The sequence below is a fragment of the Tribolium madens genome, unplaced genomic scaffold (genome assembly GCF_015345945.1).
Source record: "Tribolium madens isolate multiple individuals breed KSU strain unplaced genomic scaffold, Tmad_KSU_1.1 Scaffold_20;HRSCAF=117;Tcas5.2_LG4, whole genome shotgun sequence".
In the NCBI taxonomy this organism is placed as follows: Eukaryota; Metazoa; Arthropoda; class Insecta; order Coleoptera; family Tenebrionidae; genus Tribolium; species Tribolium madens.
This window is the reverse complement of record NW_025400985.1, coordinates 12,582,719-12,595,161: the sequence shown is the minus strand read 5'-3', so window position 1 is coordinate 12,595,161 and position 12,443 is coordinate 12,582,719. Positions and strand designations below refer to the sequence as shown.

Here is a 12,443-nt window from a genome sequence, read left to right as displayed (position 1 = left end):
AAAATAAAAGTTTTTTTACTAGTTTTCACATTTTATCAGGTAATCAGAAAGTATTGAACCAAACGTTTTTTGATTAAACTATTTATTTTTTGAAAAAAACTAATTAATAAATGATAAAGTACTATTTTTGTTTCTGAATTCAGTAATAGCTAATTAAGGTATTAGACCGGTAGCAACATTTTTATGGYCGCGCCAGTACTTTACTGGTGGAGCGAGACCTGTATGTTTGGCAAGGCCATAAAAATGCTACCGGTCGTATATTGTATAAGATTTTTTAGACACGAAAATTTCATGCCCAAAACTTGATCACATTTTTATAACACTTTAATTTTTATTAATTATTATTTTCTGAAAGCCAAATTAATAATTAAAAAGGTTTGGTTCTAAACTTTTTGTCCACTTTGCATTTGTACGAGTTTTGTATGTTTTTTTATCATTTTTACGCTTTTTAATGTGATGCTACTAAAATATTTTTTTACAAAACAAAATAGGAGTAAGAAATTTGATAATAAAATTTGAATAAACAATAAATTCATACACACAATATGCTGGATAAGTGYTGATTATGGAAGTTGCACTGTATTAAATTTGATAAATTAGCTCTATTTTCTTATACGTAGTTATATTAATAAAAACAGTATATCAAATTAAAACAATTTTAGAACCAAATTAATATTTCTAGCTTATTTTCAATATTACGCAACTTATCGGAATTAATTTGAATTACTGTAATTAATTTGAAATTTTAAGAATTATTTTCGAAACATAGACACATACAAATTGGAACAAAATTAAAAAGAGGGATTACAGGAATTTCCGTGTAATTTTTTAGAATTGGAATTATTTGTACATACAGGGTGTTTGTGGATTGCGAGCAAATATTTTAACCACTAAGACAATTTGTTATGAAAAGTCGAATTGAAGACCAAACAAATTCCGTATCCAAATTTTATTTTTGCGATTTCCCCCCTATGATTTTCACGAGCCGTTCAGTGTGTCTGTCCTTGTTAGTTGGAAGTAAAAATATCAATGAAAATAAATTGCATTGAATTTTGACCGTGAAAGTTTTTATACAGAAAAAGGGAAACTTTTTGTCCAAAAAAATTATCACTTGTTTACACGTGTCAGTTTAGTTAGTCGTTAATGCGCTTTCGGGTGAATTGTGCACATCGATTTGAAATCAAATTGTCAATCAAGTCATTATAGCCAAAGCCAAATTAACTAGTGTACTTCCAAGACCGATTTTCACTAAATGTTTAGGCAGGGTTCATTGAAGATCATCAAATTGGACTCCACATATTACCTCAACGTTTAATTAGTGCCGTTTATCTGGATTTTTTGGAAAATGTGTTGTCCGATCTGGTGGAGGACGTGCCCTTGGCGACACATGCGGTATTTACAAGTGGAGCTTCATCAGATTATGCCAAAGTCGTCACCAATGAATTGAACAATCATKTTCCCTAGAGATGATAAATACGTGTGTTTTTTAGGGGTTCACATGAAACAATTAGTGAATTAGTGTACGCAGCTCAAATTTATACTTTCGAAGGGCTGTGTGTGTGCGTTCGCAGAGTACAAGAAGTGTGCATTGCCAACGAAAGACCACATTTCGAGCAATTTTTTATAATAGCAAGTATTGACCTACTAACATTGACATTGATCTACCCTAATGTAGCGATAATTTTTTTGTCTTTACGCTGTTTCCGTTCCAAAGTTTTTTCTTATGAATGATTGTAAACATCGTATTAAAACATAGGCAGGGACGGGTTTTCAGCCTCAATTTATTTTTAATTTTAACTCAGAAATGACGTGCTTTCGACAAAAGTTGGAATAACGAAAGTTGTTTCTTTTAACGAGTCCTATTAGTGGTTAAAATATTTGCTCGCAATCCTCAAACACCCTGTACAAGTTTTGTTCTCAAAGCATAATCACCTTCTATTAGATGCACCACCAGGTCACTCCTATCAAAATCATACTTGAGCCGAAAATGCAATCTTCCTAAACTCGGCCCCGCTTTGGCACTGCTTCCTATAAACAGTGGTCCATCCTTCCGCAAGTACAAATCCGGCTGAATGGCCCCCAGCGGACTCGCCGGGGGCGCCGCAATATTCACTTCCGGCGTGTGTGCTCTCGTTGACGGAATCAAAAGAGGTGAAAGACACCTTCCTAGGCCGACGGTCCTCGGCGACGCCGGAATCGGCGAGTTGCACGAACTGACCGATCCTCCGGTGAGCGAAGCCAAGCTAGATTGCGACGGCGAAGGTGTGCGAATTTCCTCGCCGCTGACGGTCGATGTTCCAGGAGACGAACAGCGAATGTCGAGAGAGGCCGCCCGGAGTGGCGAAGGAGACCGGCTGGAGTTGCGCAAGGGGTAGCTGGAGGTGTGGATGGCTTCCTGGTGGACGGGCGTTTTACCGTCCGGAGCGAAGGTGCGGATTTGGGGGGATGAGCCCCTGTGACCCTGAAAGAAAGTCCAATTTTACTTTTTCTTTGTCTGGATAACACATTTTTCAAGTTTTACCTGTCTCGATGCACTGCTGTCTAAGCTACTTTGTGATGAAACGCTCGGTGTTCTGCACAAAAGAGGCTGTCCTCCCGGATACGATTTCGATTGGTGTTGCAACGAATGCGAACCTTGGGGAGTGGAACATAATTCCAGCGGCATTTTCATTAATTCAGCTGTTAATGCTTGAGCTGAGGTGTTTTGGGGAGGCTGGATAATGTGTTGCTCTTTCGCTACGTTGAATTCCTTAAATTCAAAACTTTTACTGACAAGCTAAATTTTACTCTAATTATTGATTCTTATACAACTTCAACTTTTATTTCTTGTTATATGTCTCTGAAACTTGGCACGTCATATTTCTTATACCAAGCCAGTGTTTACATTTGATTTCAGATAATAACTTAGAATCAATATAATTTTACGTCTGGAAGAATTCACAAGAGACAGTTTCTTTCTTTTAATTAGCTGTAGAACATGTTGGAGGTATAAGAAGAAAAAATAAGGTAGTAGTAGTAAAGGTAAAAGAAAATTATTATTATGTATTTTAATATTGCAAGATGCCATTCCATTTTGTCAAACTTTTGAACGGTTTTGCTCCGCCCCATGACGCAAATTACTATCGATCAATAGCAATTTTTTCTTCCTAATTGGTCGTAATACATTCTGTCGTTTTCTCTAGTGTTAAGATAGCCTCATTACAATACCGACAATCAACTCAAGATAAATATTTGCTTTGACTATCCGAGCTTAAATAATTCATCGTGGAAATCTCCCAAAACAATTTCCTTCAAGTGCACACACATTCATTTGAACAAAACGATCCATTACAGTTATCTTTGTTATCATGGATATGGCACGAATGGACTAGTACTTGGCAACATTATTGAGCGATCAGTGCACGAAACATGTAATTACAGGTATTAGTATTTATCGATTTTGACTGGTTTGGCATCTATATTCTCTTCCGCCGTAACGTTGGTCCAGCAGAATCAAGCGTAAATTAATTATGAAATTTGTCAATAAAATGCTCTGATTTACTGAACTTAAATTCGACTTGAAATTGAAAGCCGAGTAATTGATGTTTGCTTTAATTGAATCTTGACCCAAATTAAAACTACTTCCTTCAATAACATGTTTTCCTTTTATACTAAGTTTCATAACAAAACATTCTAATATACATATTTTATATCAGATTTAGGAGTAATAGGCACCTATTAAATACTTACAAAGCAAATTTACAATACGTTAAGAAAAAAATATAGACTGTTTATTAAAAAACTGCAATTTGTACCTACCTCAAGCTTATGAATCATTCTGTAAGAATTTAATTATTTTTTAAATATGGGTTACTTACTGTATAAAAGCATAACTTTTATTGTTTTTTTTTTTCAAAGATATGTGTTGTTAACGAGTAGATTTAGGGAACCGATCATTTTATAAAACAAGGCGAAAATCTTAATTAAGTTGGAAGTTTGAAACGCGGCTTTGTTAGTGATAATGCATTAATGCGTTAATACAAAACCTCCCATCATCCATTAAGTTAAACAACATTATTATTGTTAATCTTAAAGTACACCTTAGAGAACCTCATCACCATTCATTAACTCGTTAGTGTTTCCTAAACATCTTCATTAAATTTTCGTTACTAAATTCCCACAAACTAAATCCCACGACGAATTTTCAACAAAAGATATACTCTCTTAAAAATACATATCTAATTAAATAGGGAGTATAGATGCGAATGATATATTTTAAAATTTAATGTACATGTGAAAGTAATCTGAAAACAATTAAATTTTTTTTTATAATTGGCAATAAAAACGTCACTCAAAATTAATTTCATTAAATTAAACCCAATTTTATTGGATAACACTTTAAATATTATAAAAACTATTCGTCAAAGCTTATTGAAATTTGGTATTTGCTTAAAAGTATTTAAATTCTATCGCCTCAAATGTTTAGCTTTAGCTTTAACTTCTATCTTTATTTGTTCTGGGGATACTAGGCTAACTTGATTTTTTTAATGTCAAGAAGGGTCAAATTTAATAATTTTAAGAAGAGCATTTTTTTCTGAGTTCTGTGATGCATGCATACCTTATCAAAAAATGTATTTTTTTAACCTTGAACTTTAACCAAAAAATAGGTAAATTGTTTTCCAAATTTCAACGTGCTCTGCTAAACCGTTCTAAAAATATTTATCTGTAGGTATCCATAATTTTAGGGACCCTGTATAATAAAAAAAATCTAGCCTAAAATAAGTCAACATCTATTTTTTCATGAATGAAAAATCATAGTTGGCCGATGATTTTGAACTCTTTTCTTAAGAGGGGCCTTATTTGCTATAAAAAATGATCAACAAAAAAAAAACAGACTTAACAGACTTGCTTTGTTCTACTACTAAAGCAAAGGTAGCGCAATTTAAATCGAAGAAAACTGCATTACCTTTTTATCATTTGAGTCATATGTCATGTCATTGATAATAGCTGTCACATCTCTGAAAACTAGGTGCTGTACTAAGTGTATGAATTTATTTACTTCAGTTTTTACTTTGAGATTTGTTGTTTGACAATTAGTTACCTATAATATCATTTTATTATTTATTAAATTTATTTATTTAACAATCCAAATGTTGACCTGCTCTCTTCTGGATACTAGTCAAAGCTTTTTTCTCGCACAACCAGCGATATTTTGGTTATGTTAAACTGTATGTTTAATCTCCATTTAATTTATTTAACTTATTCTTTGCTTGAATATTGCAATTTAGGTAATCAAAAAAATTACATTTGCATCTTTTCGGAATTGCAATAATTTTAAAAATTATACCGTTATTTTTTATAGGTATTTTATAGGTATTTTTTTATTAGAAGTCCTAAAGATTATCAGAATGATCTTGATAAACCGTCTTAATTTTTTTTGATTTTGCTTTAAATTTTTGTTATCTAAATTGAAAATTGTGAATGCAACTACCTACTGAAACAAGGAGTTTTCAGCAAATTCTCTTCTTGTTGAATTAGCTAGAAATACGTTTCGAAAACTTTTCTGTAGGTACAGTTGGAGACAAAATACTTTGGTCGTCACTTTTCTGACACTTTAATGTAATTGAAGYTTTAATGTTAAAATGAATGACAGTTATTATAATTTCCTATCAAAAATATGTACATACAACTTGTCAACTATGATYGACARTAGCTAAAAATAAGGTTAACAGTCCTAAAGCATGCTTTACAATTTAATGTCACTCAAGTGACATTGACGACCAAAGTATTTTGTCTCCAAYTGTATTATTCACGTTTTTTTAATATGCTTACCTATTAGTTCTACTCATATTTACTACTAACAACACCATTTTTGTATGTTAATATTTTGTAATAAATCATTTTTTCTATACGCTCCCGAAAATAGCTGTTTTGAGTCCTTAAAATGAGTCTTTTCTGGACTCAATAAAATAGTACKTAAAATTTTAGGTACTCAGTTCCCAAAAACAGTTTTCCAAATAAAAAAGTCAATTTGGTTACTGTAGTGGCAAAATTTTTTWMATTAATACGAGATTAATTTTTTGGGAGCTTTAACAAACAAATTTTGTTTGTAATACGTACCTAAAACGTTTTTGTGGACTCATCTGTTATTCCAGACTCGGCTTCGCCTCGTCCGGAAACAACAACGATTCGTCCGCAAAAACTGTATTTTAGGTAACAAAAATAACTATAATGACTTCTTTTTTATTAACTAGAAACTATAGGATAAAAATTGGCTAAATGCGATGAAATAATAATGTTCTTGACTTTCAGAATAAATTAATCTACAAATTAATATTCATCTAAGTTTGAGTACAATAGTTATTTTCCATACAAGTGCGCTGTCAAATTATTTTTCAGGTCTGAGGCCGAATTTTGCAGCACGAAGCGAAGCTGAGTGCTGCAATGGAGGTCGAATATGAAATAATAATGTTCTTGACTTTCAGAATAAATTAATCTACAAATTAATATTCATCTAAGTTTGAGTACAATAGTTATTTTCCATAGTGCACTGTCAAATTATTTTTCAGGTCTGAGACCGAATCTGAGACCAAACTCAGCTTCGCTTCGTGCTGCAATGGAGGTCGAAGACCTGAAAAATAAGACAGCGCACGTGTATCAAACAAGATTTTTCATGATCGTCAGTGAATTTATTAAAAATTTTAAGGTTAATTTTAACAAAGGTCAATCAAGTATATAATTGTAAAATTTACACCTTATGTATCTAAGAGAACAATCATGAAATAATTATTATGACGCTTTTGGTACACCCTACACCGTTTATGTAAATACAATATTATTCATCCACAAACGTCTCCTAAAATTGACCACTTTTATGACTAAAGGTCACAAGTAAAAATTTTACCTTTCAACCATGGAATAAAAATTCTATTTGTGCGCCTAAGCCTTTTTACTTTTACCAACGTTGCTTCTTTCTTGTTTTTTTGCTGCTTGAGTAGTTTCTGGAGAGGTAGATTGTAGATCATCAGCATTCAACATTTTACACTACTAGCTGCACTAATAAAAATCTCAAAACAAATGTTTATAAGCGTTATAATTTCATTAGTTACAAAGCATCYTGATTATTTCGTTCATTTGCTTGCTAATTATACTATTGCTCACTACGTTCGGCAAAATAATCGTTSAGCATCACCACATAAACTAACACTTTTACTCCTAATAACACAATAGTAGACTATGTTATTAGGAGTAAAAGTGGTTGTTTATGTGGCGAAGCTGAACGTTCATTTTGCCGAACGGAGTGAAGCAAATGGATTCAGCTGAGCCACATAAACTCACTTTTACTCCAAATAACATAMACTATTTTATCTGCAAACGATTCAGATGGAGAGAAAAGAGCAACACACCAATAATCAAGTAAATCACCTCAATAATCAGAACGCTTTGCAAAAAAATCATAACAAGAGATTTCGAAAGTGTTGATTGATTTWACTGGTGTAGTTTATAGTGCAAAATGTCGAATGCTAATAATCTACCTGGTACCTCTCCAGAGAATCCTGTAAAAGCGAAAGAGAGAAGAAGGAGACAACAGTGGTAAATGTCAAAGTAAGTGTCAAGTAAAAGTGAAAATACCTAGGCGTAAAACAGTGTTTTTACTCCATGTCTGAAAAGTAAAACTTTTACCTGTGTCATTTAGTCATAAAAGTGGTCACTTTTGTGACGTTTTCGGATAAAATACTATTATTTTGAATAAAATTGATACATTTTGGCAGAATATTTATGAAAACAATTCATGGACAAGTCAATTGTGTTTTTTAATCTTCTTCGTGTTCTTCTTCGTATTTTTTTACTCATTACAGTTTGAAATATGACCATATTTTGTTCTCTGAGACTACATTATAGGTAATGCTGAAAGCTAAACAAATACTAAYTTTTTATTAAAAGCAACACAATGCCCATGTTTTATTAAAAAAATTAGTCGATGAATCAAAAAATTATGTACTTATATGGAAAACAAAGCCAATTTAAAACAAAATCGACTTGCCTAAAGGTTTTTTTCATAAATGTTTTGTCAAAAAAGTTTGAATTTTATTACTGACTTTTAAAGCTCACTGTGTGAAAACTAATGATTTTATTTAAAAAACTTTTAAACAAAAAATAACTTAGTTCGACCAATGACTATTATCCATTACAAAATGATACGTTTAATTTTTACAATCGGTTTATTCCTTAATTATGGTGAGAAATATTTGTATTGAGTCTTAAAATTACATAAATTTGCAGAATGTTTGACCTACGGTAAATCATTCAGTGTTTGGAGATAGAAAACGTTTTAAAAATCTGCAAGACATTGAATAGTTTTACTTATTTAAATATTATTTACGAATGGTTCAAATAATTTCTATGATAACCAATTTGATGAAATGATAAATTAATGTGAGCGGCAAAAATAACATGTTTGTAATCAGAGCAGTAGACTGAATTCCCTTGCGGCATTCTAATTTGAAATAACATCATGCAAAACCATCCAAAACAAAACATTTTTTATACTGTCATCAGTCTTGCGCTTACTCCTATGTCTCTTCATCACACGCATGAATTTTTTTTAGTAAAATTCCCAATACGAACGTTTCTCTCCGTAATCAGCAATCTCTGAATTTCGCTAATGTTGTAAATTTCGTCTGCACATTAAAGCGAATTTCCCGTCGTCTCTCACTCTCGTACCTATCGATTTTCCGGAACGTGCGTACAACAAGAGTCGTGTAAACAATAAACAATACCTCGATGCTGTTATTGCTACAATTTGTATTGCTTCCATTTTCTTGGTTGTTGTGTTTGGTGGTGCCAAGGGCGCGTTCTTTGGCCGCCCTAGCCCACGATTCCAGCCTCTTGTGTGTCACCCAGCAGCCGGCAGGACCCATTCCCGACATCATTCCTACTATCGAACATCACGACATGCTCGAATTTTGATTCGCTTTTTCTACTCTCTCTAATTCCGGGTAAAGCTCGTGTTGCTTAGCCGGACGCGTTTCAACATACTGAAAGCTCGTCGCGACGTTTCTCCCGGGCTCAACAGGTTGAGGGCTGCCTGCGATCCAACGATCTACGACCTACGTTTACGTTCAACGATCATTAATTTTCACAACTTGACTCTTTTTCACGTTTCGACATGTTTCTACCTTCATGTTAAAGCTGCGAATTTTACATTATCAAGGGCATCGATCGCACTTGGGGTYACATTTAAACTTARTAATCCATAAAAAAGCGACTAATTGTAATATTTCTATAAAASTACCAACAAGGAAGCACTTGTAACCCCAAATGTCTTTTAAGTATAAGAGAAAACGGGGATTACTAATGAATGTCTTCGAGAAATCATTTATTTAACGATCTCGTATCAGTGGCCTTGACACCATTTTACTCTTATACGGGATGAAACGCAAGGTGGGTTTTGCTTTCAGGATATACCAACAAATTACATTACCTGGCTTTCATTTAGGTCTATGCTACTTTCTTATTATGCTACTTGACTTATTTATATCATCCTATAAAACTAAAAGTTTAATTCAAGTACTATATTATATTCAACGATGTTTAAATCGTTTGAAGATTTTGCTTTTTTAGATTATTTTGAATAGATAAAAATCTAAACTAATTAACAAGCTTTGCGTCCTGTTTAAATCTATCTGAAAATGCCAACATCGCAGCTGCATTTTTTGGAATTAATTAAGTCATAAAAATATACTTTCTAATGACAAATTTAAGAAAATTCCAAGGAAAATTCAYTAATAAAAATATTTTGTTTAGGTTTTGTGCTATTTTTGTCACCTTACTCAATGATGAAATAAAAATACAGGGTGTTCGTTTTTCGAGCTCCACCATGATGATCTCAGTTATTAGAAGAGATTTGTGGTCGGTTAAATTAGGGCAAAACTGCGCATTTTTATGCTGAACAATTATTTAATGTCATTTTTAGTTTTTGAATTATTGAAAAAAAAACACGGATAGTTGTAATTTTTATTTTTATTTTTTCAAGCGTAAACTAAAAGACCTAGACGTTTTTAACTAGGACGATCTTAAGGCACTTTATTACAAGGAATCTAAATCTGTCATCATATTTTCCAAGGCGCTCTTGATATTAGAGTTACAACACTCAACTTTGGATTTTCTTATGGACGTTTCTGTATTTTTGAAAAGTCTTTTTGTTTCTGATTACAACAATGTATCCACACGATATGATGAAATTTTACATGCTGTTCAAAATTAAGAAAACGCGATTTTTCGAAGAGTGCTTTGGAAAAAACGTCATCAATTTTAATTAACAAACTAAATTTTGAAGGTGGTGCATTCGAGCATCTTTCAACACTTTGTGTTGTTTTGTTTTGGAAAGAATAAATCTAGTTCATCATGTTGTTCCTATTTCAAAATCTTAGTTTTTAAGAAGGTAGGCATCCAAATTCAACTGGACTGTCAAAATCTAGTTTCTTGATTAAAAATACAGTGTTGTAACTCTGATTTCAAGAGCGCCTTGAAAAATACGATGACAGATTTAGATTCCTTGTAAGAAAGTGCCTTAAGAACGTCCTAGTTAAAAACGTCTAGGTCTTATAGTTTTCGCTTGAAAAAATAAAAGWGAAAATTACAAATTTCCCTTTTTTCCAATAATGAAAACTAAAAATGACCCATTAAATTTTCTTTCAGATTATTTGTTCAGCATAAACATGCTCAACTTTGCTCTAATTTAACCGACCTCGTATCTCTTATAATAACTGAGATCCCCATAGTGGAGTTCGAAMAACAAACACSWTGTATATAAGCATAAAATATATTTGTTTCGATGAGATACGAGTAATTTATTTAAAAGAMTCGGATTCATGCCCTTGACATTATTMTGCTSTTCTGTGGAATGATTTTAAAGGTAGTAGAATTTACTTCCAGAATATACCWGGAACTTTYAATTGATTTCTTGCAAAGTTCTTTCATAGCCCAATAGAATTTTTTATTTTTTAGTAGTGACTTAACGGGCCTTTTATTTTAATTTATWTAACTAATTTTATTTTAATATTATACAGGCTGTATTATGAAAAAAGCCCCAAGCCMTAACTYCATTATTTTTAAAGTTATGACAATACTTCTTAGAAYAAAGTTGAAYATTTTTTCTCATCTATCTATTATAATAAATAATATATATTAKATAAAAAAAATATTTTCATATTTACGAAACAAGCGAARCGAGTGAAAGCATTTATCGTGTAATTAATAGCCATTATAGGTAATTAAAATACGATATTTTATCTAAATAAATCAGTCTTTACTTTCAAAATTGTTCGAATTAAGACATCAGAGTGATAGATGAATATTATACGACCTATGTGACAGATAATTAATTTATTTTTCATATTCTTTTTTTTTTCAAGTTACCAATCTGTCATATATGTATAATTACTGTGGTGAGTGATTGACAGATCAAATAATAAGGTTTTATTTAAATTGACAATAAATAAATTARTATAGCACATATTTATTTCTTTTATTATTAAATTTGTGTGGAAAAACTAGGACATAATGATATGTTACTTTTATTACGTCGAAGAATTCGAAAGCCTGAACCATTTAATCTGCGACGTCCCGGAATGTATTTTATTACACTTAATTGAAGCCTAAGGAAAATAAAATATGTTATCAGTTTTTTTTTATTGTGGTTCTATACGTTGTCAACCTTTTTTACGTTGTCAATGTAACACAGAAAAAATCCTACACTACCTCAGTGGTTATAAAGGAAATAAGTTATATTAAAACATCTTAAACATGAGGGTGACACCTGCCGATAAACGAATGAACTTAAGTATAGCCACCAATAGAAATTTTGTAAACAGTTTTATAAAATGAATGATAMATTTAACTGGCAAATGTATAACTTTAAGAATGYACTCYAGTTCAGATTTGTTGTTTAAAATTTGTATAAATGTTGCAGTGTTACTTTTTGTATCATAGAGTATACATTACCGCACTCGTATTGATTTTTAGCACAGCCACAAACCATTTCTCATTGTAAAATAAAAACTAAGGCTACCGATATTACAAATTTTTTTGCCACTTTACAATAACAGCATTTCAACACTTTATAGAATTTGAAATTTACTACTTTAGAAAAGATTGTATGTTTAGTTAAAATATTGAACACTAGATGGTGAAAGCAAGGCTTGAAAACACATTTTAACTTCAAAGAACCAAAAAACTGYATGAGTTGTAATATATTTGATGAAACAATTAAGAAACGTAAGATAATTTCTAACAATGGTAATTAAGAGATAAATAAAAGTGGCAATAAAATTATGGTGAAGGCGTCGGGACACTACATAATTAACGGCGCTATTAAACAGWCAACAAGGTGATTCAAAAGTGTCGGACCAACTCTTGAATGGTGTTAAAAAACTCTTAGCAAGTAAGCAAAAACATGAATT

At 31.9% G+C, this 12,443-nt stretch overlaps 1 protein-coding gene across 2 annotated transcripts in view; it reads right to left on the bottom strand.

The window, feature by feature from the left end:
• LOC123005151 (synaptotagmin-5) overlaps positions 1-12,443 on the bottom strand; it is a 28,744-nt gene that overhangs the window by 8,405 nt on the left and 7,896 nt on the right. The window contains exons 1-3 of one of the 2 annotated variants that reach the window (XM_044398788.1): positions 8,760-8,988; positions 2,522-2,749; positions 1,933-2,461 (exon numbers count right to left, since the gene is read on the bottom strand). In XM_044398788.1, the coding sequence (XP_044254723.1) occupies positions 1,933-2,461; positions 2,522-2,749; positions 8,760-8,912 (910 nt within the window). In that variant the 5' untranslated portion in view covers positions 8,913-8,988. Of the gene's footprint in view, positions 1-1,932; positions 2,462-2,521; positions 2,750-8,759; positions 8,989-12,443 lie in introns of those variants that run through there. The other variant, XM_044398787.1, reaches the window with a different exon arrangement.